The 27,609-nt window shown below is 42.5% G+C and overlaps 2 protein-coding genes across 3 annotated transcripts in view; both read right to left on the bottom strand.

Annotated features, from left to right (window-relative positions):
• Positions 1-461: 461 nt before the first annotated feature.
• prkcg (protein kinase C, gamma) lies at positions 462-27,605 on the bottom strand. 2 transcript variants are annotated; one of them, XM_080895422.1, is made up of 17 exons: positions 18,149-27,603; positions 16,910-17,241; positions 13,361-13,392; positions 13,172-13,254; positions 12,184-12,295; positions 11,531-11,659; positions 11,271-11,427; positions 10,834-11,035; positions 10,119-10,316; positions 8,083-8,256; positions 7,717-7,808; positions 7,202-7,264; positions 6,893-7,031; positions 5,042-5,122; positions 4,752-4,859; positions 3,918-4,058; positions 462-3,136 (listed from the first exon to the last, which is right to left on the bottom strand). In XM_080895422.1, exons 2-17 carry the CDS (start codon positions 17,149-17,151, stop codon positions 2,975-2,977), a joined length of 2,115 nt encoding a protein of 704 aa, XP_080751548.1. In that variant the 5' UTR covers positions 17,152-17,241; positions 18,149-27,603; the 3' UTR covers positions 462-2,974. The 2 variants fall into 2 exon arrangements, with proteins under 2 accessions (XP_080751548.1, XP_080751549.1); XM_080895423.1 differs by lacking the exons at positions 3,918-4,058; positions 4,752-4,859; positions 5,042-5,122 and having other exon boundaries at positions 18,149-27,605.
• grin2db (glutamate receptor, ionotropic, N-methyl D-aspartate 2D, b) overlaps positions 18,144-27,609 on the bottom strand; it is a 72,474-nt gene continuing 63,008 nt past the window's right edge. Inside the window, exon 17 of the transcript XR_013973255.1 lies at positions 18,144-18,267. The gene's annotated coding sequence lies outside the window, so the exon portion shown is untranslated. The remainder of the gene's footprint in view (positions 18,268-27,609) is intronic.

Here is a 27,609-nt window from a genome sequence, read left to right as displayed (position 1 = left end):
AAAACGTGTAGTAACCTCTCCTTCACGTTCTCCTCCTGTCCCCTCCTTCTTTGTCTCCTGTGGTCTGTGTCCCTTACTCTATTTTTAGCTGGCTGGTGGAGGATTCATATATTTTTAGCAACGATATCAATAGTCTACAGCACACTCTGACCTCAGGGCACGAGCGAGAACGAGAGTGAGAGATTAAGGGGGGCGAGAATAAGAGACTGAGGCGCGATAGGAGCGACGAAGGATAGAGATAGAAGCAGAGGAGGCAGTGGCGAAGGAGGGGGATGATATCGTGTCAGAGTGACAGTGAATGATGGACTGCACATACAACTCCAACCACTGAGCGCTGGTGGTTCAGTTACACCAAGGCTGATGCTGTCAGTGCTAGAGAAAAGATTGTGATGGAAGTTAAGAATCAGCTTTAGATGTAAAAGAAACAGGCTGATGAGGAAAAGTGTCATTACGTGCTTTATTTTCTGTTTGACACTCTTCAGGTCTGCACTGCAGATTAGAAACATATCCCAGACAATTAAGAAGGTTTATCTGTCATTACAAACATATCTACCTCAGGTATATTCAGATTAAAGTCACTTTAACGTAAGCAAGTATGAACAATGGCTTTTTTTAAAATAAAGAAATAAATCAACACAAAGATCAAGAAGGTTTTTTTTCATTAAAATATGCTTTTATATGATATAGTCCACTCAAAATTATACTCCTACATATCCACTGCCTGAACACCATTAGCATAGAAAATACTGTATAAGTGTAAATCAGATCATAATACTGATGTAGAGGCCGGGAGAAGACAAGCTACACATATCAACAGCCAGCAACAGGAGTATTTCAAAGAGATACAAGCAACACAATAAATTTGGACAGGTGATTATTGAAGAATGATGTACAACGATGCAGTAAAGCATTTACAGTGCAGAACTGACAGAAAAGACAAACAGAGGGGAACAGAGATGAAGGGCAGATAGAGAAGGGAGGGAAGTAGACAGGGAGATGGGAAGTTGATGAGATTTTAATGTGAAGGTCAACTTGTTATAACTCAGATCTCCACAGGGATATTAGTCCCATCATGGTGATGCTGGAGGGGCCGGGGGGGGGGGGGGGGGGGGGCTGCTTCAGAGGAGGAGGGCACGGAGGGAGATGCCTGAGAGGTGTTTTTGCTGGTTCAACAGCTACAGTAGCCCACTGAACAGAGGGGTCAGCATCTTCTCCGTGCGTGAGTGTGTTCACATGCCAGGGATTGCACTTTTGAGCGTGAGTATGTGTGAAAGTGCGGGGAGGAGCGTGACAGGGAGGCAGGCTCGTAGTGAAGACAAAGCGAGAGGCCGTGCGTGTTTGTTTGTCAGCAGCTTCGCACGCCATCACAGAAAGAGACACTTCACTGGTGCTGTTTCATCATTTTTTCCCATCAACTTTATTTTCTTTTTCCAGCACATAAAAACAAAACCTATCAGATACATGATCTATCACTGATCTATTGCACTATTGATCATCATCTATTGTAATTATCGTACTGAGGGATTGTGTGCACTGACATCTGACTTCGGCTCAATCGGATCTAAAATAACAGGCAAACAGATGTAAAGCAAAACTGTACATGAAAAAAAGAATCAAAGAAATAAAGCATATTTATGTGTAAAATGACCAGCTGGTTCATTAGATAAGAGCACGGGGATGAGATTTTTGCACAGCAAGTTTGCAGCCACCTGCTCTGCTCAGATAGGGCTTAATGACAGCACTGCTGTTATTTTTCCACGTATTGAACAGTCCCAGTGAGCCTCACTTTTAATTACTCCTAATCAATACTGTGAGCACATCATTACACAGCAAAAAGCTTTACGGCATACACCATTAAAATCATAAGTATATGTACCTGTGCAAGCTAACAAGCCTCTCGTCTGGGAAAGACATTAAAAAGAGGCTTTTATTGATAAAACTGTAATGTTTACTTGGAGTAATAGGATATTTGTAGTTGCAATGCAGATAGGCCATATTCCATAGCGTGCTCAAGAATAAAAAAATAATAATAATGCAGATAAACTGTGAATGTCAAATGAGGACTCCCTTCCAGTGACATTACACACCACACAGTGTGAGCCTGGGTGGTTGGAGCAGAGCTGTGGTCCACCCTAACTGTCACATTGTGATAACTGCATTGTTTAAACATCTCAGTGGGTCATCTGAAGTCGTTAAACCTTGAGGTCGAGCCAGGTCAGAGGAGTCTGACTAAGCGCTTCCACAGGACGCCTCTCTTATAAAATACACAAATATCTAAAAATGGCTCCCCGCTCAATTTGCTTCATAGTCAACATGTCATTTATCCAAAATAGAGAGCACAAAAAAACCCCAGAGTGAGATACTGTAGGTAGTCAGAAAGAAACATTTAAGTGCTGTTGATGCTGAGTACTTGCAATGGACAATACAAAGTGCTAAGGTGGAATTGGCATCAAAATGGTGAGATGTCCTGCTTTTACATACTGTGTGGTCATTGTAGCTGCATGAATGAAACCCTGACTGGTGAAATATAACTGGTAAATTACACGTGTGCACAACATATGACTACTTTACTTAAAGGAAAGGAAAGTAAAGTATCTGCCTTGGATAGTCTAGTGCTATAAAAACTATCTGCATGCATAGAGATTATTTTTCTCACGTTCATACTACAGTACCTTTAGATCAAGTTAAGTCTTATAAAAAAAGTCTAAGATGGCAGTCCATAGTACTGACTATGTTTGCAGTGTTGATACACATTGTGTGATGAGTGAGTTAATAGACATGCATCAAAGAGAGTGCCCGAAAATCGAGGTGTCTTGGCATTTTCATGTAAACGTCTGAATTTGGTTATGAGAGGTGTAATACTCGCTGCTAGCTCTCACATTCAAATTCTCTGCTATAAAACTACAATCGGAAGGATAACAGGATCATCTGGCTAGACTTGGAACGGCGGCTGGAGCAGATTTGGGAGCCGTTTTCAAACAGCGGTGAGCGGTGACGGAGCAAAGTCTGGGTTGATGAAGGAGAAGCCTTCGAAGTCTTCCTGGTTCATGGCTGCGAGTATATCCGGGTCCGAGGGGGTGAGCGCCGTTTGAGCAGCTGTGAAGAACTTGTCAAAGTTCTCACCTTTTTTCCCACCCTGGCGATGAAGAAGAAGAGAAGGTATGTACACACAAGACTGAGATTGGGGCACATCTTCATGCATGCATGATATTGCATCCACAATAAACTTTACAAAATCCCTCCCCCCGGAACAAAAATAGTTTATTAAAAATGTTAAACTATAAAAAGAATCCACCCCCACGTTTTTTCCTCACTGAGACCTCCTTTTATCTCACTACAGAAGCACACAGGAAGAAAGCTGATCACATATCCTCCCCAGATGCCTAACAGCATATGACAGCCGTTCTGCTGAATGATATGAATCTCATTTGGCTAATGGGCCTGGCCTCTAACCCCTGAGCATACTCGGCTCACTCAAGGCACACCTCACAAACGGCCAGTGCGCCGGCACTTTGGCAAGTGGCAGGCTAATGATGACATACATTTGCATATGGGAGGAGTAGGCAAGACCCCAAGGTCAGAAGGTCTTGTCTGTTATGACTGAACTGTCTGTTCCTGAGCTCTTAAAGCCTATCTAAGAACCCAAAGAGGTGATAAATGAGGAAATAGAGGGGATGTGAAGGGGAGAGAGGAAGAGACAGAGAGAGGAAGAGGGAATGAAAAGGCCAAGGCAAATGTGGAGGAAACACGCAGGGAAACGAGGGACAATGTGGGAGTCAGAGAAAAAGGAGACAGATGGAAGAAAGTGACAGCTCCAATTCCCTATAAGTGTCCTCAGAGAGGCAGAGAAGAGAAGAAAGAGAGGAGGAGGAGGAAGAAAGAAGGAACATGTGGTTCATCTGTTTAACTGAACTGACAGTTCTGGGTTTGAAAGGTGGCGGGATTTCCAGTCTCTCCAGACGGTCCCAGTCAATCCAGCGGAAGAACGGATGCTCTCTGATCTCCCTCTCTGCATCTTCTCCTTCACCCAGGCGCTTGGCCGGGTGCTTTGTCAGGAGCTGAGTCAAGAGAGGAGGAAATGAGGGGAGAAATGTGAGAAAAAGCGACTAGGCTGGGATAATAATGTGATACAATAAATGACTTCTGTTTATGATCTGCCTCGGTTAGAGCAGTCGGTGTGCATGATAAGCTTTGCTTTATTTTGGAATCATGTACTGTAATCCAATTCCTTTGTTGTCTTGCCAACGAATGGATTTTTATTGCACTATCACTTTGAAAAACCTTGACATTTTTTGGGAATTATGCTTGTTTGCTTCTTGCAGAGAGATGAAGATCATTAAGATTCTGCTATCTGTACACCAATTATGAAGCTACAGCCAGCAGCCACTTAGCTATGCATAAACAACCGGAAAAAAAACAAAACAGTTCTTACTCACTATTTGTGAGTAATAAAACTCAACTGTCCAAAACATGGATAAAAACACTGTAGTGTAAAAATAAAAAGTTTTGCGCTGAAGAGTAAAGTTGGTTGCCTCCAGCCTGATATCTAACAGGCAGTTGTAAAAGTGGTGTCGGTCCAGCTCTTTGTAAAGAAGCAAATTAACATAGTTCCAAAAACTATTCCTTTAGGCGACCGAATACAATCTTGCACGAGTAAAGAGTTATTTCATTTCCTGATTTACAGTACATGAACTTTTATCTTAATTGCCCGTGTGTTAAAAGTTAATATGAGAAACGAGGATTGAACTCACTCCCTTGCAGATAGCTACAGCCTCCCGAGAGAGACTTTTTGGGTATGAGACACTCTGCTCCATGATGGACTGAAACAGCTCCTCCTCGTCAATGCCATCAAATGGCGGCTTAAAGGAAAAGAGAGTGAGGGAGAGAGCGGAAGAGTTTAAGCACAGACCTGTGGGCAAATTGATAACGAATATAATGAAATTAAAGTTCTTTGAAAGTCTTTTGAAGTGATTACAAAGGACGAGTACTGGGGGCTTAAAGTGTCTGTGCACGCTATTGTTAGGATTAAGCTGAGTGTTACCTGTCCTGCCAGCATTTCATACAGCAGCACTCCATAAGACCACCAGTCCACTGCTTTATTATAGGGCTGATAGGCCACAATCTGGGGGAGGGAAAAAGGATGGAGAATGTATGAGAAGATATAAATGGGGAAGAATGGCAGTGCAGCGATAGGAAGAGAGAGGCAGCTGGCTGCTTGGATGATATGCAGCTACAAGAAACAGCAGGGGTGAAAAACAGAGAGAAGCGAAAGGATAAAGTGCGGCGTAAGGGAGGGTTCATGTGTGAATGAGCTCAGAAATAATCAACACACGGATTTGGATTTGCACTTGTGTTCACAAGCTTGTGTGTTTGTTTGTTTGTTTGTTTCCCCGATACGTGCGCGCGTGTGTGTGGATGCCAGGAGGGGGAGGTGGTGGTGTGCTGTGCAGAGGGGCACGAGGGAACAATCCCCAGCCTCTGGGGAAATATATTGCAACTCTTCCAAAATGGCAGACACAGGAGAATCAATGGGTGTTTACATAACAGAGTCAATACCCAGGGGTTCCACAGCAAGGTTTACAATATCAAAGACGCACACAACAGTCGCTTCCCCACTTTCTCTCCCCCCCCCCGTATCACTCAGCTGCGAGTCCACCGACCGAGATGCGCCTTCACGCCTTCTCTGAAGTAAATTGTTTAAGATCACTTCACACGGTAAGGGGCACATACGCATTTCCAACAATTTGTAAGGTAAACATTATACAGGCAGACAGTTATGGTTTACATATCAAAAGAACGTCAAGCAAAACCACCTTTGCTTTTTCATTATTTCACTGCGGCTGATATTTGCACTGACATTAGTGACATCCCTTTTAGTCTTTTGGTGCTTCATCTCATTATGTTCACACAATTTCAGCTCCGTCTTCAACCACAGACAGTGGCGCACATGAAAACTGAAACAGGATTTCTTTGTTACAAATTTATACTGACCGATGAAACGGATTTCTCTACTTTAAAAAAAAATACAGATAATAGCCGAGCTTTTTGCCACCCTTTTCCTATCATTCAGAAAAATAAACTGCTGACTTGAAGTAATGTGATTACATGTAAATTCTCAATGTAATACTATTGCATAGGTACAATGTGGAACATTAACTTCAATGGAATCTGGTCAAAAGAAATGTATTTTATTGGTATACACTCATTTTATACCAAGGATATTTTCCTTAATTATTCATTACTTAACAACCTTTCATCTTTCATGTTTATGAGGGCAAAGAATCATTTTTTAAGTGCTCCACCGCAGCTCAACACAAACACTTCTTTGTTTGCTTCCTTCAACTCATTAACCATAACTTTAAATAAAAACCTACTTAATTTTACAGACTGCTGAAATCCCATAACAACATGAAATAAACCTCACTACATTTTCTGGAAATGTACTAAAAAGTAAAGTTGGCAAAATTTATAACTGCCGGGTATGAGCAAGGGCAAGCTACCCATTGTAGTGGTTTGTTTAACTATTTTTAAATAAAGACTTTACATGCAAGTTAAACCTGTCAGCGGCTGTGAGAAAGCGGCGCTATGCTCGTAAAACAATGTCTCTGAAGGACAGTAGTGACTTCTATGCAACACTCTCATAGTACAATCACACACCACTGCTTACTGAATCATGTGAAGTTAATTATTCACAAACTGCTGACAAGGTCAGAGAGGACAGAAGAGACGAGGGGGAGCTGCAGCGAAGCAACTCGGCGTCTCGCGGCAATGCAGAACAGGTCAAGCAAACTAAGAGGGGTGAAATGAGGGAAAATGAGGGAAAATAAGGAACAAATGAGGGAAATATCAGGAGTGACTGTGGACAATAGCGTGAGGGCAGTGGTCACGGTACCTCAGGGGCGATGTAGTCAGGAGTGCCGCAGAAGGTATGTGTGGTGTCGCCCTCGAACATGCCCTCCCTGCACATCCCAAAGTCTGCTATCTTTATGTGGCCCTCGCTGTCGAGCAGCACATTATCCAGCTTTAGATCCCTGAGAGGGGAGAAACGCCACATAGGTATGAATCACTTTGATAGATACCATCTTTATAACAGTCATTAGCTACAAGAGACATGATAAATCTGTGTCGTGTCTGTGCCGAACGCAGACTGAAGTGAACACGGGCAAACAAGGCCACGTTATGAAGCAGCCTACTTCTTTACCTGTAGATGATGCCTTTGCTGTGGAGGAAGAAGAGGCCGACCGCTATCTCTGCCGCATAAAACCTGGAGGGAGAGAGGAGGAGGAGAAGGAGGGACAGAGAATCAGCTAATTCAAAAGAGGATGATGACAAGAGGTTAGGAGAGAGGGAATGGCGCTGGAGAGGGTGATGAAAGGGAGAAGCAACCAAAGAGATGAAAGGCAGGAAAATGAAGAAAGAGAGATGGAAATGAGCAACAGGGCAAAAATTTGTTTTAGATGATTGATCAAAGATTATTGATTAGAAGAACAGCCAGGGGGAGGGAGAATGTAGATGATACGATAAGATTAGTGGGAGGAGAAAGTCGGGGAAGAGAAAAGGGCTGGCACTTGAGTTGATGACTTTTTATGAGTCACCAGGTATAATGAACAAAGCTAAGGGACGAGTGTGTATGTAAGAGAGCACAGAACAAAAAGGCAGGAAATGAGACTTTGTGTAGATAAGGACGGTGATTAAAGGAGCTTTTTGACTACATACGCTGCGTGAGGCTCTTTGAACTTCCCAACTATCTGAATGTGAAACATCAGGTCTCCTCCGTTGACATATTCCATCACGTAATACAGTCGGTCCTGCAGAAGCAAAAACACACACACACACATGCGCAAGCTCCTCATGCATAAGCACCTCTTGTCCAAATTAAAAAGCAATCTGTTAAAATACCTCCTTCAGGACCGAGGACCTTGTTAAAGAAAGCAAGCTAATTATTTCATTTATTAATCGGAATTCGCCCAACCTGGACCGAAACAACTCCTGGGAGGACGATGCAGCCAAAGTGTCAGGCAGCTTTATGGCCAATTTAATGAAATTTAGATAGATCATTTGGGAACCCAGATACCCACACACCTCAGTCTGGAAGGCGCAGTAGAGGGACGTGAGGAAGTGAGGACGAGAAAGGAGCGCCAGAACCCTCCTCTCTACTAGAGCGCTCTCCGTGTCCTCGTCCTGGAAGAGAACGTCTTTCTTCAGCACTTTTATGGCAAACAGACGCTCGCTGCCTCGCTCCTCTGCCAGCAGCACCTGTGCAGGAGCGGGAAGAGAAGAGAAAGTTTCTGAAGAAACAAGGAGACAAGCGTGAATCCCAAAAGTCTGCAAAGCAGCTACCGTATGTCTTCAAAACCCATAAATAAACAAAATGTTTACAGAAAACACAGGACTGGCTTTCGGGTTGAAATGTTAGAGAGTTGAGAAAACACAATTTCCCCAAAATTCCAAAGTCACCTTTGAACATTTCTGAACGGATAACACAACAGCAGCAAACCAGGAGCAGCTTTAAAAAAATGACTATAACTTTGGCATAAAGTCCTCTCAGACTTAAAAAAAAATCCCCAATGCAACTCTTCTCGCTCCAAAGACAGCCATGCATGTGACGTGCAGTACTACAGTCAGGTCTGAGTGTTTTTTAGGTTATTGTGTTAGCAGTGATGAGGTGCACTGGTCGCAGGAGAAAACTAGTTCCACTGTTTAAATAAACCAGCGCCCGTGTAAAATGAATAAAAGGCATATATAGTGCAAGAGGAAAAGAAAAAGTTATAACTTCAGAATGGATAACAGCAAGTTTGGTAATGTACATGTATGATGAAATAACTCAATGTAAAGTTTAATTAAAGTTGAAACAGGCCTGAGGGTTTCGAGACATTAATGTCTCGAGTGGACAGGGAAAGCCCTAAAAGCTTGCTCTCGTGTTTTAATCAGACATTAAAAACACATTTTCTCACTCCTATTAAACTGGCTGCTCGTGGGTAGCTCTGAGTGCTAATGATGCTATAATTTTCCACAATGAGTGCCACGTGATCCAGGTTTCACTGAGATAAATATGGTCAATAAATATGGAAAATGCTGACAACAACACTGTTAGAAATGATCAACCCTCAGTGCTGAGCTGTAATAGAGGCGAGTGGAAATTAAGGATCTCATTTTACTTTCAAGTGGAGGTGAATAGCACTGAAAATTACACCGTTTTTAAAAATATATATATAAAACAGTGCGACTACGCTAAGATCACTCCCTCTGTGTGTGTGTGTGCAGGGCTATTGATGAACTGCCAGTCAGCAGGAGAAATCCTACCATCTGTGATCGTGTCTCCTGCTCTGTGTCATGGTTTTAAACCAACTCACATAAAAATAGGACTCATCACCCTGCAGAATATTACAAATCTTAGTAGCATGTACTTTTTCTATTTGCCGCTCTTGTTATCCCATTTCCTTTTTGGTCATTTTGTCACTTTCTGCAGCACAGTAATCCTTCTCTCTTCCCTCTATCTCTGTCTGTCTCCTTCTCACTTTCCCTCACTCAGCAGCCCCGGGGTCTGTCTCTCCTTTCTTGGGTCCTTTTTTTTTTTTCCTCTCTCCTCACATCTTACGTAAGTCGAGTCTATTTCTCCTGTCCTCTGTAGACTCTCCTCTGACAGTTATGAAACAGCACAGGGGGATTTCAGAAGAGGAAGAAGGACTCAAAACTCCTCTCTCTTCATTATGTCTCATCTACTGGGGAATTAAAGAGAAAATGGAGAGCAAAGGCTCCCTTGAAATGAACACCTCCAGGATGACTGCCTGTGTAGCATGTGGGAAGCTCACGACTGCTGACAACACAAAAGCAGCAAAGGGTTAAATGAATCATTTGGCAGCAGAAGTAAAGACAGTGAGTATGTTCGTAAGAAAGGGTAATTTATTATTTTTTTCAAAGAAATTCTGGTTTCCTGTGCCTGGGAGCTGCTGCATGAAATGCCACTTGAAGGTCAAGTCCATCGATAGAAGAAAGGATTTAAATCCAGGAATAATCTTTGTTGTTTCCAGCATGAATGGTCTCTTTGATATCATTCACAGTTGCTGGATAAGAGGTGATGATTGTGTGTACAAAAGAAAAGATGGCATTTCGTTTACCTTGCCAAAGCTGCCTTTTCCAAGAACCATGAGGAAGTTGAAATCGTGGATGCCCATTTTAACTTTGCCAGGGCCCGGAGTGTGGACAGGGGGACAGGAGGGAATGAGGGTCGGGGACAGGGCCACGGGAAATGGTTCAGACAGCGGGGAAGGCATCGCTTGAGGCAAAGAAGGTGTAGTAGCATCTGGCTGAGGCTCCTGGAGAAATAAAATGGGATGTTCGAGAGATAAACGACACACACCCACACAGATCCATAAAACAGGAACCCAAGACCAACCTCAAACTCCCTCCTACCCCCCAGTTTTGGACTGCAGTCAGGCAGCACAATTCTGCACCCTGGTGGATGCAGAGTGCAACAGAGAAGAAAGGGCACTCAGTATAATTTATTATCTAATTATTTAGCAATAACACCGGCATTAATCTTCCAAGTTTTTTTTTTCTTCCTTAGATAGAACTGTAGGAAACGGGATAGTTCAGCAGGACAGACGCTGACCCAGTATGAGCTGTGGCAGCTGCTGTTTGTTAGATGTAGGTAATTATAAGCTGATAAAAGCTATGCCAAGGTCTAAGGATGAATGGTCAAAGGCATGGCACAAAATAAAGGGTTGCTCCACTTCCTGGTGAATACAGGTATAAATATCCCGTCACTTGCTTTTTGTTCACCTTGAGCCCATCTGATGGCTTTATGTCCATATAAAGCAGCCTGCTGCCTACCTGCAGGTCCGGGTCTGGCACAGGAATGTTGTAGTACTCTCCCTCATCTTGGGCCAGCAGTTTGAACCAACCACTGATTGGACGCCTGAAGATCTCACTCACGCCAAACGACAGCGCTCCCATGAAATCGTTCCTAGACGTCCGGTCCCAGTCCCATATCTCCACAGACAGACGCCTGTCCCACTGGTGACCACGCACGGAGCTGAGGAGTCAAACACACACTTGTGACAATTTGATACATGATGAAACACAAAGCATAGAACGAAATCATCCCTTTTCAGTGTGACCTTTGCTGAAATGTCTTATTTCCCCTGGATATCAAAGATGCACCTATAAGAAAGTAAAGGTTAACGCCGCTGAGTAATCCGATTTTACATATAGCAACGTTTGTGGCAGAACCCTGTAAATTTTCCACCTTAAAGTTTGCAAGGACTCACAAGGTGAAGCTCTCATTCCAGACGGGATTGAGTGTTGAGCGGATGGTCTTAGTCTTCTGTTTGCTGTGGCTCTTTGGGTCTGGAATCAATTTCAGTTTAACATACGGGTCTGACAAGCCATTTGGGTCCATGGGCATCAAGTTACGAGCCTCCCGCACTGAAACAGCAGTGAAACAATAAAAGGAAAGAAGAGAAACCTTACATTTCCTGCAGAAGCCTGCTTTTTGTTTAAATTGGTTGAATCCAGCGGGTCCTCCCACCTGTGACAAAGACGTCCTCCTTTTCTCCTCTGATGGTCAGATGGATTCTCCCTCTCTTCTCTGTGTGATCCTGGCCACACAGACTGGGGACGCTGGTCTCGCATCGCCGATGGACGTTCATGTCACAGCCTCACCACACAAAGACGCACAAAAGACAAAGTGTGAACACAGACATGCGCTGGATACATGTGGAGTAATTAGTTGTAATCAGTCTAAATCCACTAGCTTTATTAAGCATAATAATTAAAAAGATGAGATGAGGAATAGTGGTTGTGGGCTTCACTAGCTTTCAAAAAACAAGAACATTTATGTGAGCAAGTTCTGAAATTATTGGTTGGTATGTGCCAGACATTCTTCACGGGGTATAGAAGCCTCCTGGACTCTCCACTAGTTTCCAAACTCTTCATCTAATTCTCAGCAAGAAAGTGAACAAGCGCTTTTTCTTTTCTTTTTTTAGTGACTAACTATTCCTTTATCTTAGCCAAAAAAAAAAGAAAAGAAAAAAAGATTAATGATAATAGTAGCTGGAAGTCTTCTCCAGATGTGAGTTTCAGCAATGTGCATATGTGGAGTGATATTCATCTGAGCATAATAGCTAATAAAGGCTCGAAGCACGTAGATTTATGTATCTCATAGAGTGGAGTGAAACTCACTGGTACATTTCATGCCCTGGTGTATGAGGCCATACAGCAACGAGCCACAGTGGTCACAAAATGTAGGGCTGGAGTACGTGTGGATCTTAAATGTGTGTCGACTCTTCAGGTCCTGAAATAAAACAGAAAAACAATCTGCGCTGAGAACTCGTTCTCTCTCACACACACATACATACGATGATTGTGGAACACACACACAGACACACACACACACACACACACACACGTGCAGAGCGTGATTAGCGGAGAGAAGATGAGTGGGGCATTCGTGGACAAGCCAATTAGATCTCTCCACTCGGAGAGGACACACAGTGTCTGCGTGTGTGTGAGCGTGTATATACTGTGCACAGAGGGATGAATCATTTTTATCTCTCTTCAGCTCATCAGACCACCCCACCGCCACGCTTCATACACCACCTTCTCCCAAACTGTTTTCCCTCCCTTGTCGCACTGAGTCGCTATTTAAAAACTGTCACCCTGTTTCTTCTCTTTCCCTCTGTGTGTTCTTTCACTGTCTCATCCATTTTCGATCTCTCACACATGCACACACACACACACACACACACACATTTTCTCATTGACCTCAATTCTCAGGCAGTTTATTTAGCTGGTAGAAAAAAAATGTGAGTGAAAGACAAATCTCCCTGAAATCCTCAAAATGCCACACAGAAGAAGACTGAGCAGTCTGTGGCTCTCGCTCTCTTTCTCCCCCCTCTAATTCTCACTCTTATCAGTCCATCCTGCCCTCCACCTGTGTCTCCCCCACACCCTATCTCCCACTCCCAGCATTTCAGATGCCTTCTAGGACTGCACGACATGAGTGCAGACGTCATGGATGGAAACAGGCTGCATGATGAGAAAGATGCATGGACTGATGGCTGACTCACGCACACATGCTACTGTCATCAAAGGATGTTGAAAAATGATGATGACGATGCAAATCTTCACAAAAACCGAAAATAAGAAGGGAAAAGATATGTCTGCTCACATCTGGTCTGGGGGCGGTCACAGAGCCGGGGCACGTGAAGGTCACAAACTCGTGACATCTTTTGTGGACCACAAAACTGCAAACTAGAGAAAGCAAACATCTCAGAATGAATCTGCTTTGCAGGACAAAAAATACATCAGAGAAGATTAACGCTGCAAGGAAAGGCAATAATGCTAGGTTTATCTCTACCTTGACATTGGAATCCCTGTTTCCCAATGCCCCTGTGTGAAAAAGACACATGGATTAAGATACAAAAACAATTTTCTGCAGTCCTCCTTAAGGTGAAATATTTAGCTTTGGAGAATGAGATATTGCTGTTGCGTTACTCTGCACTGTATAAAGACAGGAATGCAGACTCTAGTGGAGAACAAATTGTCTCATAAAAAGACAAAAAAACACCAACAACTTGATATACTAAGTCATTATGTGTGAAGTTTGAGTGCTTTTCCTTTCAAAGCCTCACCGCTGACCAGGTCAAACACTTACACGCACACACACCAATACAATGCTTCTGCAATGTTGGCTAGCTTCCATGGTCTCCTTAAAGCTTTAATTGAATAATTAAGTCATTGATTGACTAAACAGTCCACTCAGCAGCTTGCCTGTTGTGGATCAAGTTTTGATTAGAAGACTTAGAAAGGCAGGCAAACGAGAGACCTCGACAGCTCCTCTACAGTCATACCGGAGAGGCTCAGGGGTTCATAGGAAACTGACCATAATCACTGATCTACAATCAGTTCACCATCTGGCTGAGTAATAATTAAAGAAAGGGTTGCTGAGGGTAATCTGATCCTTGATAGGCACTCAACAGAAGTCCGTGTCTGCAGCACCAAATGCATCCGACCAGTTCTGCTTTTTGACCAGCAGAGAGCATTAGAGAACCAGATATGGTGAGGATTCACAGAGCTGCTTTCTGGCCAGATATCACAGAGAATTTAATGTAGGGGATAACTGCATTTTGAATTAATGATGTGAAAAAAATCTACCAAACACATGCAATTGAATAAAATGCTTCTATAAAAAAATCAGACTAACCCCTCTTGGAGCTTTTTTTTGAGAAAGCTCTTTATCAAAAAACACACTTTGACATGTGACAATAGAACAAACACATAATAAACAAATGAATTTTGCTGCTGCAGATAGAGAATCTATGACACTCTCTCTGATGGTAATTAGCACCGTCCCCTCACAGCGAGCAGGTCCTGGATTCGAATCCATCAGCCGGCTGGGGCCTTTATGGGTGGAGTTTGCATGTTCTCCCCGTGCTCGCATGGGTTCCCTTCGGGTACTCTGGCACAGTCCAAAGACATGCTTGTTAGGTGTTAACTGGTAATTCTAAATTGGCCATAGGTGTGACTGTGAGCGTGAATGGTTGTCTGCCTCTCTGTGTGAGCCTGGCAATAGATTGGCGAGCTGTCCAGGGTGTACCCCCCCCCCCCCAACTCCCGCCCTATGACAGCTTGGATAGGCTCCAGCCCAACTGCAATCCCTTATTGGATAACTAGATGGATGGATGCTGCAGTTGGTGGCACAGCGGTGCAGTGGTTAGCACTGTTATCTCACAGCAAGAAGTGCCCGAGATTGAACCCGATGACTGGCTGGGGCCTTTCTGTGAGGATGCATGTGCCTGTGTGGATTCTTTCCAAGTTTGCTGGCTTCCTCCCACAGCCCAAAGACATGCATGTTAGGTTAACCGGTGATTCTAATTTGGCTCCAGATGCTAATGTGAGCATGAAATTGTGTGTCCTGTTGTTAGCTCTGTGACACACTGGAGACTTGTCTCTACCTTGACAATACGGATGCTTTAATTTCAGACCATTCTGATGTGGCTCACTATTATGGCTTATTGAGACACTTGATGGTGATGTTATGACCAGCAAATCTGATCTCCATCTATGCCAAATCACAATTCAGCCTTCTTCAGCCTCCTAACATCCACCAGGTGCTCTGGTTAGGATAAGGATTAGGTTAGGATCCAGTCTATTTATAGATAGGGTTTTTTTGTCCCACTTGGCACACACAAGTGGAAAAGCTTGTAAAAGAATAAAAAACAAAACAAAAAATAAACACAGGACCAAAATGACACTATATATGCAATGTTTCCTTAAATAATCCACTTGTTTAGTATATGGATAATACCATCTGACCCTAACAGTAAGCAGGTGACCAGCAGCTTGGTAGATGTTAAAAGGTTTAAGTATCATAACAAATATTTTAAAAACTATGATCCTTGTTAGTATGCTAAGACTGGACTGTGACACGAAGCAATTTCACTTTTTTAATGTTTTCAGACAGTTTAGCTTAGTTATTACCCAAAGGAGCCAAAACAGGTACAACCCACTCCTCTTTAAGACCTTGACTTAATAAACAAGATATTTACATTTACAAATTAGAACAATCTTGCCTTAGTCTTTAATTAATCTAACAATCTCCCCGGGGCCTCTAACACCGTGATTGAAAGCGTCTGCTCTGACATCTTGTGCAAAATAAGAGAGTTTTCAACCTCATCTAAGAGCTGCTACCACTGCCAAGACAGCAGCCAGTTGGAGAAATGTCCTGAAAGATACCCAGAGGCTGCTGGCACGTACAGCGCCCTGCATCCAACATACACTCCCACCATATGTTCAAACACACAGCCCCTTACACTCACAACGATAAACACAGACTACTGCGCCTTCAGTGGTCGCGCTCACAGGGTGTCGTCTGATCATAAAGAAGTCAAATCTGATTCTAAATTCATGTATACGCGCATAAATGTTATAAATGATGATAAGCACTGGTATGTTATTTTACTCTCAGGGTTTTTTTTAAAGGTAATCTAATATTTTAAGTTATTAAAGTCACCTGTAAATACTTATATGTACTTCTAGATACTTAAAACCTTAAATTCTTACACCAAATCCCAGTTTGGGATTTAGGTGTTTCTGAGATTAATGTCAGAGTTTCTGTAACATTAATCTCAAATCTCCAAATGCAGTCCAGCACCATCTGGAGCAATTACAGCAGATAGTAAACATGGTAAAACTCTATCAGTGCCAAACCGACTGCATTTTAGAATTTTTACTGCTTTTTACTGTATTTTACTGCTTTTTACTGTATTTTACTGCTTGGTTTAGTTTACTCATTAAAAAGCATACTACTAACTCTGTGAAAACAATCCTATGATGTGTTTTGCCTCTCAGGAGGAGACTGCAGAAGTCTGAAACATTAACCCTTTTGAAGTCTCAGTCTGAATTTCAGACTGAATGTTTTCTACTCCTGCATTATTATTGTGGATATCTCAGATTCTTCAGTCCATCCCTTATGAGTCCTTCAGATTTATGAAACTAAAGAGTACCCCTTTAAAAAAAGAAAGTTAATTATTACTAAAAAATTAAATTACTTCAGGGTTGGTGCCTGTCTGTTTTAATGCAGTCAGGCTAAAGTTCATATTCTAATTAAGTTCTTGTTTGTGTGTGTTTTTTCAGTATATAAATCAATGCATCGGCGTGTGTGAGTTCCTAAAGTAACGTCTGGATTATGTGGGCGGCAGTGTGGAGGTGAGGTTATGTGATCAGAGCAGGTCAGTGTGGGCAGTCTCTCCAGCAGGCAGCTGGAAAGGGTGAAAGAAAGAGAAAAGAAAAAAAAGCAGTGAAAGTCAGCACTACGTGGAGTGGTGGGATGCCTGAGGAGGTGGTGTTTGAACAGTTGGGGTGGTTTCTGTGTAGCTGTGTGTGAGTCTGTGTGTACGTGTGTTACCATATGAAGTCGGTGCAATGACTGCAGAAGGTGGGCTGTTTGAAGAAGCGTGCTGTAAACTGGTGGTCTTTCACTTCGACAATCCTTTTGTGTTTGAGCGCTCCCTTCCTCTGAAACACGGGCACCCTGGGTGGAGGGGAGAGAGGCGAGGGCAGAGGGGAGGCACTGGGGGAGGTTGCAGATGTAGGGGAGGCCAGTGTCAGTGGGGAGAGCGAGGGGGACGGGGAGACTGGGGTAGACATGATGCCTGGAGGATGCGGTAAAAAGATGAAAAGGTAAGGGGGATTGGATGATGAGTGTTAGTAACGAAGGCTTTGCTTTGAGCAGAAGACCTTGAATAGAACAGAGGAGAGGGCGGAGAGGAGGAAGCAAGGACAAGGAGGAGGAGCGGGAGGAGGACGATGGATGAAAAGTGTAATGGGTCAGAAGTTGTATTAATGGCACATGGGATGTAGGGTAGGGAGCGGTGAAAGAGTGACGCGATGAGGAGAAAGATCGAGAAGGGATGAATGGGCCGGAAGTGCAGCGCGAAAGAGGGAGCACAGGGAAAGTGGCAGGTAGAGATTGAAAGAGAAAGAAGAGATATAATGAAGGAGACAGGGAGGTTAATTCACATGCTGAGACAGGAGTCTCTTAAGAGACGCTAAACGATTAGTGCAACTCGCTGCGTCCCACATACTGCCTGCCCATGCTACCCATGCATATCCATGTCCCTCGCAGCTATGACTACCCCCCTTCCCTTCCTACCCCCTGGTCGTTATGTCAACTGTACTTCTGTTGCCATGTCAACAACACCCCCACCAGCTGCTCCAATATTAGAGTCTGGTTTCTCCTCATCTTCCTGCCTGCCTTTTTTAGCAATTAGTCCCATTTCTGAAGAAAAGTTTGGACCAGAATAATATGTACATGTCTATAGGGAATGAGATGCGCTGGAAAAAGTGCAAAACGGCAATATTAGCTGGAGAGATTGTGGTGCAAGAGTTGCACGCTACTAAATGATAAATGAAACACCAACAGAGATTTAATGAATAAATAAATAAGCCCACAGCGAAAACCCATACCATAAAAGAAATGTGATGAAATATTTGTGTCTCAGCAAAGAAGCAGGAGCAAATCAATCAAAGGCGTGAAAGTGGACGGTAAGAAAAATGGCACAGGGCTCAGTAATGAGTAGAATAATGACAAGAAGAAATAAATGTTGTACAGACTCACACGGAAAAGATAATAAAGACTTAATACCTGAATTTGGGACAATTTTGGAGGAAAGTTTTGAGCTGAAGATGTCTTTCTCCTCGTGTTCTCCTCCTCCTCTCTGTCTGGCTCACTTCAAATGAAAGGCTAAGGTGTCACACCTGTAGCTGGTCACCTCAGGAAAAAGAGAACAGGGGGAAGAAAAAGCAGTGGCTAGCAGGGGAAAAACAGCCCCAAAAAAAGAAAAAAATGAAAAGAAAAATGTAAAAATGAAAAATGGGTAAGCAACAAGCGTTTTGAGAGACTCAAGCTTTCTAGGAACCAAATATAGAGAAGTGAAGTGATATATATCCGTTAACCCAGAGGCAGGGTGAGGAGGAGGACGAGATAGAGAGGTGGTATTCTCTTTCCAAGATTGATTCGGTTTTTACTAGGAGGAGGACGAGAGAAAGAGAAAAGGAGAGAGAGTGGAAGTAAAAACAGAAATACGGAGAGAGAGAGAGAGAGAGAGAGAGAGAGAGAGAGAGAGAGAGGAGAAAGATTGAGGGGAATAGGCGGCGATTCATTTTGAAATCTGGGTTACTTCTCTCAGGAGAGGGTGAGGGAGGTAGAGGAAGGAGGACGGATGAGGTAGAACATGCCATTTTAGCACCACAAATACAGTATGGACAAGCAAGTGCCAACTGTCTCTCACTTCCTCTTGTGCCAGATGGAGAGAGAGGATTCAGTCTGAAAGAAAAACGCAGAGCTTCTGAGAAATGGCTGAGCGTAGCTAAAAGTGGAAACAAACTCAAGTTTGCTGCCGATCCAGCTGACTGAAGGATCAACAGGCCTGCAAAACAAACAACCCTGTTAGTCCATGCTGCTACGGCTCAGTTTCGGGCTTTTCACATCAGCGTTCTGAGATCAGGAGTAGAGTGGCGATATAGTAACACTGCTCCGCTCTGCACTGAAACCAGGTCAGCTAAGCCTGATGGGAAGAGTAGTCTCCATGAGAGTGGGACTTTTTGTCTGCCGCCTCTACAGTTTGTGGGCATTCAAAGGACAGGCAGATAGTGAGACACACATGGCCCATAAAAACACAAAGCCTTACAGTCCAAACTACAACAGCAGATGCAACCTATTGCTGCATACACAGCCGAGCAGTAGCTTCTTACCTTTTCTATAGGGACACATATTTATTGAGACCCGGTAAGAGTCCAAAGAACTAAATGCTTCCAGATTTGTAGTAGAAGCATCCATCCATTTTCTTCTGCTTATCCAATTTAGGGTTGCAGTTGGGCTGGAGCCTATCCCAGATGTCATAAGGAAAAAGGAGTGTTTGCCCTGTGCCAAACGGTAGACGCGCTAACACATAGAGACAGACAACCATTCACACTCACATTCAATCAAGATTTGAACACAGGACTTTCTTGCTAGGCTGATCACTGCACCACACACGCTCCTGCCCCTCCAAGAGCTTCATATACAAATTTCTTGATAATGAATAAACAACCTAGGCCAGAGATCATTATGGATTGGCGGTGGCTGCTATGGGCCTGGTAGATCCCCTGATACCTTTGAGAGAGCTTTATAACCTCAAAAAGAAGGGGAACAAATTTATAGACAAATGACCAGAGGGGGTGATTTGTCTATACCACAGCCCAGAAGGGCCAGGGTGTGCTCCAGCACGTCAAATTCAGATAAATGGCCTCTACTTATAAAAGTAAGACTAGAATATAAGATATTTGCAAATGTGCCTTTTCACTTTCTTGCCAGATGAGAACAATGACATCTCATGTCCGTTTAGCAAATATGGAGCTGGAACAAAGAGCTGGTTAGCTTTCCAAAAAGACAAAACAGTGGGTAACCACCAGCCACGCTCAGACAGTGGGAGAAGGGCAGAGTAACCAGAGAGAACCCACACAAAGTCAGGGATCAAGACTAAGACCCAGACTGGATTTAAACCCAGGACCTTCTTACTGTGCTTAGACCAGGGGTGTCGAACTCCAGGCCTCGAGGGCCGGTGTCCTGCAGGTTTTAGATCTCACCCTGGGTTAACACACCTGAATCACATGATTAGTTCATTACCAGGCCTCTGGAGAACATCAAGACATGTTGAAGAGGTAATTTAGCCATTTAAATCAGCTGTGTTAGATCAAGGACACATCTAAAACCTCCAGGACACCGGCCCTTGAGGCCTGGAGTTCGACACCTGTGGCTTAGACAGTAACAAAAGCTACCAATCTGCACTACTGAGCTCTCAGCAAGTCTTTGTAAATAGCATTCATGCAGCAATCATAGTGTAAGAATGATGCCGCTGTTTTTGGAGACTACGTGCCATGGTTAGCAGTGCAATGCTCATTATGATCTTTGGATGTGCTGAGATGTCAACAAGAGCCAGGCTATATTTAGAAGTCATTCATGAGAGATTGCAATGATCTTTACACCTGACTGTCACTCAGAAGTAAATAAACACATTTTCATAATTCATTAGTTTAACTTTAAAATCACAATCCCTTTCACAGGTTGAAAGCTCATGAAGCGACAGCAAGAACAAACGTTTGTCATCACAATGCTACTAATGCAAGCGCACACAGACACAATTAATCACAGTTTATGTGTGCATGTATGTGTGCAGGCCATGTGTGGTCCACGGATGATCCTGGGAGAAGAGAGCAGCAGGCAGGATCAGAGGCAGAGGATGGAGGGGTGGATTGGAGTGGGACAGAGAGACTGAGAGAGGGAGCGAAGGGTTGAAGGTCTAATTAATGGAAATGTAGGTTATTAGTCTCCTGATGAGGACACTGGCAGAGAATTAATTAACAATTATAATTAGCAAGATTGTTAGAGAGCAAAATGGTGTCAGCCAGCAAGATAATAGTGAGCTAGCGTGCATAAGGTGTGCGTGTGTGTTAGAGTCAGTCATTTTTGGTGAAAAAAAATAACAGCTGTGTGAACATGCCCTATCTGACAATGATATATGTCATTTCAGCATTAGTCATGCAGAACCAGCAGCTGATTGGAAATGATAGGGAGGGGGCTTTCCTTTGCTTTTTCTCTATAGAACTGCCTTTGCTGTCTTCATTTTCTGGCCCATAAGACTCCCAGTCTTCATTGGTCTTATCTTAGATGAGTCATGTTCTTGTTCTGTTGTCACAACTAAATGAGAAAGATGTCCTTGCGCAGTGAGAGAAAGACACAGGGGCACAAAAATATAAGCAGCAGACCATGCACTCTTCAGTAATAAATGCATTGGAAAACAAAACATAAATGGCTCCCAATGCGTTCTCTCCATGCGGCATGATGAGTAAGCACTTATGGCTCTAAAAGTGTCTGTATCAGTGTGCTTTTGCATGCCCATTGAAGCATGTGTGCGTGTTTGATCCCGGGCCATAAAAGTGAGCTGGTGTGCAGCCAGCCAATGATGCATTAAGGCTGTAAACCAAAAAGACATATACACGTGGAAGTGTGCAAAACACACTGATTCGGCCTGCATGATTAACAGCAAAGGGAAATGCTATAGACACAGAAAGAACTGAAGCCAAAAGGAAATATATATCTGACAATGGAAAAAAACAGAAGGCTGAAGACACCACAAAAAACCTGTCTCAGTTATGACCAACCACTAGTCCCTACTCACTCTTTTTCTCTCACAGTCTACAGATGGCCATCTCATTATTTCTGACCATGGCTTAATGAAACAGAAAATTCTCCTCCGATAGAATCTTTTTGAGGGGGGAGCAATCAGCACTTTACCAATTACATGCATCCATTATCATCTAACGAGTGCTCAGTCGTATCAAGCACCGACTTCAACCTTGCTGGCTGGCTGGCTTTCTCCAATGAAATTAAGGTAAATTGACTTGCCTAACTGTTGTTTGTGGAATCAGGGGAGAAGTGGTGTCTGAGGTAATCATATCTGCCTGTTAAATTTGTCTCTTCAGAATCAAATTGGCTCTGTTTGCCAGTATTGGCTTCTATTTGCTTTTTTAATGAAGTGTGGTCCGCTGTGTTTTTCAAAGAGAGCAACAAACCTCCACGCCAGTCAGATGAGACATTTGGCAGGCGATTAGGGTCTGTCAACATGGCCTACAAAACTCTCAGTCCTGAAACAAATAAGCCTGCTCTCCATATTTGTTTTACTCCTGACCTGACTCTCAGTGCAATGTGAAATGCTGCAAAGTGGAAAACCGCACGCCTAAACAGAGGCATTTGAGCAAATCAAACATCTAAGCGTGTAAGAGGTGTCAGGTATTAATGTCTTTAATATTACATCACTTTGTGCAGTCGTTTACAAGTTATGATTTTCATTACAACTCTGCTGAACCGGTGTAGTTCCAGGAAGTCTGTCTCTGTCATAGCTTGATTAAAGATGGACTCAAGCTGTGGGATCCCATTTTGAAATATTGAATTTCAGGCGTTCACCATCTTGGTGTTTTGAAACCAAATAAGCAAGTGTGGGGTGGATATGACCAAGGAGCTGAGAAGACTGCACACTCATAAAGTATGCCTTGCCCTAAAGCAAATCCTTCTTTTTTATTTTCCTCTAAATACGGCCATAACTTAGAAAATGAACCTCATGGTGTATTAAAAAAGACTTTAAACTAGCATCTGAAACCATAACTGTAATAGGAACGTGTTTACTGACCTATTAAATCAAGTGAGCCATAGACTTCTATACAATTAGACTTTTTAGAAATCACAGGAGTTGCCATCTGCTACCACATGCTCTCTTCCATCTTATCACAAGCTGATGTGTGGTCAGGGAATGCTTCTAGTCATATTTCCACTTAGTGTCATTTTCCCTGTAGTTTCCTTTTTACATGTGAGGAAGAAAGAAAACCTACAGTCTATGCCCACGTTAGAAGGGGGTGGTGGATGGCACAACTGCACAGCCTTAAACCAGAAGTTTGAGTCTTGTCTGACAGCTCCTTGGTCACCACGGTTACACTGAGGCGACACCACCAGAGCACTGTTCCTGTTCTCACTGGACCAATTTCAAATGCTGAGTACGTCCTACTGACTCTCAGACTACTACAACTGCATATACAAAAAATGATGCTCAAAGGAGTATCCAGACCACCTACAAGTCCTCAGCTAGGAAGCTAAAAAGAATGCAAGGTTGGCTTTTGCACACTGGCTTCATTTCTCAGATACAAAGAATCTATCCATCGATTTAAATACAACACTAATTGTCTCGGGCCCACTAGAGTAAAAATGGGACAGGACCTCCTTATGACTGAGAAAAATGTGGTTGCCTGATGATTGCACAGAATCTTTTGACATTCAGTGACTGTTTGCAAGTATTTGCAGCAGTTGCCCGGAGACTGAACGTGCAAGACCCTTAACTTCTGGGTGATTATTCTCAATTGCAAGGTGTGTGCAGAGGCTGCCTGATGGGATCCAACCTGTCTCTAAATATTTACAAAACTGACTGCAACCACTGCTTTGCAAAAAAATTGCCATCTAATTTATAATCATAGTTTATAAAATAGTTAATAATCTCATTGCCAATTTAATCTGTCCTGATGCACTAAAATCACTTCTGAAGACTTGAGTGGTGGCCGACCTGGTCCACATCTTTGCAGAAGCCATTTTTAAAGGTAACTAGATTTTTTAATCTCCAACCAACCACTGTTTTTCCTTTGTATGCCTGTAGCGCAACAAACTGCTTTCCTATTTTGTTTTAGCACATTCTAGCATGCTGCTTCAGCATAATGCTTTCCACTGATGTGTAACTGTGCATTACCATATGCAGAGGGAAACCATATGTAATGGCTCTTGCTTAACTTGAATGATTGTATAAATGCATATGATTTACAAATGTTTTAGAAACTTTTAGAAACACTCAGGCAGTGAGCTTGACCCTGATGTCTGATTGTGTTAACTAATAGTTTTTTATTTACACATCCAACAGCAACAGAGGAACATGAGCATTCGCGTAAATGTAAGTTCACTTTTCTTGTAGCTGTTTTGTTGGGAATACTGAGCGGTACAGACATCTGTATGATGAACTTCTTTCATATACCTGTAGTTATGTATTATACCATTACTTTAAAATAAGGACTTTGTGAACTTTAAACTTCTTTCTACCTTGACCATTTTTTAATTTTGATATATAAAACATTCACCATTGGCAGACCTTGTCTCCACTGGGTATGTGCAAAAGAAAAAAAAACTAACAAGAACTCAAAGCCTCAGCTTTTGGGCTGCAAAACCTTCCTTACTGCTACAAGGAGGAAAAGAAGGTTGTGAACAAAATGCGCTCAAGGGGAAGGATGAAAGCAGGAGGGCAGGGGTTTCAGGGTAAGAGGGGCGATTGGATAATGAGGCATGTGGAGAACAAGGTAAAGTCTGAGGATATCTTAATCTTCATCCCAGTTTTCTAGGATGAATTCCCTTTGGGCAGGCGGCACTACGCGCGCGCACACACACACACACACACACACACACACACACACACACACACACACACACACACACACACACACACACACACAAGCAGTGGCAAATAAGGATGTAATACGAATAATTATTGTGTCCTAGATGCGGTGTTAATGTTGTTGCACACATACTAGCTGCACAAGACAGCAAACTTGCATTGCTGTTGATGTGAATGCTCCCTCTTAAGGACTGTCAGCACTGAAACACTGACTTTAGAGACGAATCAAGAAAATACAATTTAAATAGGGTGAACAGCGCCGGCGCTCAGATTAGAGCTGAAATGATTATTCTATTAATTGTTCAGTTCATTCATAGAAAATTACTTTTTTTAAACAAGATGATTCATTCAGTGTTTTTTTTAAAGCCTCATATTCTCTTAAGGCTACTCAAATGTACTACCCTGCTCTCCTCTGTTTTATCTTTATGTAAATATAATATCTATAACTTCGGGATAGTAGGCTGAACTAAAAAGAGGCTTTTAACACATCACCTCCAGCAATCTGCCATTGTGATGGCCGTTTTTTTGGACTATTCTTAGAACAAGCACTTCATTGAGAAAAAAAACAAACAAAAAACATCATCTTGGGTAATCTGTGTCAGCATGAGCACAATGCAGAACAACAGAAAATACACGTTGCTGTGGTTTACTCTAATGGTTTGAGACGGACTATCCGCAGAGATGCGAATAAATGAGAAAATTTGCATAAAAAATTGCATGTGCATTATTGTGTAAACACCCTCTGTGCTCATTACCATTAAAACTAATCAAATAGCCACAGATTGCAACAAACACTGCTTGGGATGGCCAAAATAAAGGAAGTGCAAACATACAAACACACATTTGTGCACATGTTGTCTCTCTCTTACTCTCTGTCACACACATAAACAAACATTGGTTTTAGCTGTGGGTCAGTTAGCCCATTTGTCCCCAGATGTAGCTCGGTGTGGCTCGTGTGGAAGAAGCGAGAAATTGGCTGTGTAGCTGGGGAAAAAAAGAGCAAGATGAAAGGATGCTTGGATGTTTTTTCAACTTCAGAGATCAAGCTGATGAGTTGTAGAACCCTGTGGCGGAGCATACATGATAAAAAAGAAACAGAGCACTTTCCACATATGCTGTACTGCGTGTCTGAGTGAAGTGTGTGAGATACGCATGGATATAGATATAAAGACAGAAAGAAGATAAGAAATTATATAATAATGTATACATATCAATATGTATAATTATACAAAAATGCATATGGCATGTGCAACAGACAATAAAAGATTAGAAGAAACAATGTAGGAATTCAATCAAATAGTGCAGGAACACACTGGTTAGAAATATTTTAAGGAAGGGATAAACTAGAGAAAGCAGAATATAAATGAAATGACGGAGTCAGTCGGAGGAAACAGAATCAAAAGAAGATCAAAACACAAGATGAAGGAAACCTGTTACTGGCAGAATAGTGAGAAAGATGGAGATTGGAGAGGTGTAGGAGCATGGAGCCACTGCACTGCTTAGCAAGACACAACGCTAGACAGAGGCAGAATGATAGCGACAAAGACAGAAAGAGAGCGAGCGAGTGTTAAGCCCTGCGCTGCAGACATGCGTTACAAATCCCCAGGGAGCCGGTGGCAGATCAGTACAGGATCAATCTGCTGCACCTCAGCAGGGACGCAGAACACTCCTTCAATTCCCGCACACCCTTCATCAATGTGTGTGTCATCATACTGTATGTGTTTGAATACCTGAGGTTGGGTGCGCTAGGGTGGTGGTGTGTGGAGGAGAAGATGGGAAAATTGGGGGTTGGGTTGGGTTTAGTTATTCTTCAGCAGATTAACCCAAACTACAGTACTGCGCAAAATTCTTGAGCCACTTCTCATTTCTTTATATTTTGCGAGGAAAACGTGAAATAGGTCCGATTATCTATTGAAACATAAGCAGTATATAAGGCAAAAACAGAGTTTATAAGTCAAGTCAAAGAAACTTTATTTATATAGCATGTTTTAAACAACCTTCGTTGACCAAAGTGCAAAATATACAAAACGTACACCATAGAAAACAGTTACTAAATTAAAAATAAAAATAAACTAAAAAACCAAATAAAACAAGTAAATAAGACTGATTGGATAATCAAAGCCAGGGTATTATGCTCAACTAGACCTGAAAGCAACAAATACGTTTTTAAAAGAGTTTTAAAATGACTGAGAGACTGGGAGCAGCTAGTTTAACCTTGGTACTCTGGTACTCTGGTAGGATTTCAAAAGTTCTGTTAAGTAAGGTGGCTCCAAACCATTAAGACTCTTAAAAACAAGTAATAAAACTGGAATGGACTGGAAGCCAGTGTAAGGAGCCCAGTATACGTGTGATGTGATCACACCATGTCTTTCCAGTCGAAAGGCCAGCTGTTGTATTTTGAACAGCTTGCAGGCGACAAAGTAAGGACATATCAGAGCCAACATATAAAGTGTTACAATAGTTTAGACAAAAAGTAAATTATAGTGTGATCTCTCAAAGTCATGTGGCAGGAGGCAGACCTTCACCTTACTGAGAAGCCTTAGTTGAAAGAAACTTGTCTTAACATCAAATTTTAAAGCACTGTCAACTCACACCAAGTTTCTTTGCAAAAAAGCTAAAAGACCGATGGCGCTGTCATATCCATCTAAGAGGTCGGGTTACCCAAATACAATTTCTGTTTTTCTTTTGTTCAGATTAAAGAAGTTTATCTCCAACCAGGATTGTACATCTCTGCGACTGTTTACTAGTGTCTGAATAGAAACATGGCTGTTGGTTTTATAGGCAAATATATCTTTAGGTCATCTGCAAAGCAATGAAAGGAGACATTATGCTTTTTAAAAATGGAGCCCAACAAGCTTGAAAGCAAGTACTTCAAATTATTACCTTTATTCTTCATCACAGCCTGAACTGTCTTAGGCATCTTTCTTGTAATTTCTTTAAGCAGTCTTCAGGAATAGTTCTCCAGGATTCTTAAACAAAATTAAAAACTGTTCTTCGAAACTTGGCTGCCTTTTGTTTGGTTCCCTGTCAAATTGATTTCGCACTGCTTCAATAATTTTAAGGGTGTGTGTGTGTGTGTGGGGGG

This window comes from Rhamphochromis sp. 'chilingali' (genome assembly GCF_963969265.1).
Source record: "Rhamphochromis sp. 'chilingali' genome assembly, chromosome: 11".
NCBI lineage: Eukaryota > Metazoa > Chordata > Actinopteri > Cichliformes > Cichlidae > Rhamphochromis > Rhamphochromis sp. 'chilingali'.
Note: the sequence above shows the minus strand (reverse complement) of the source record. Positions and strands in the feature narration are given on the sequence as shown.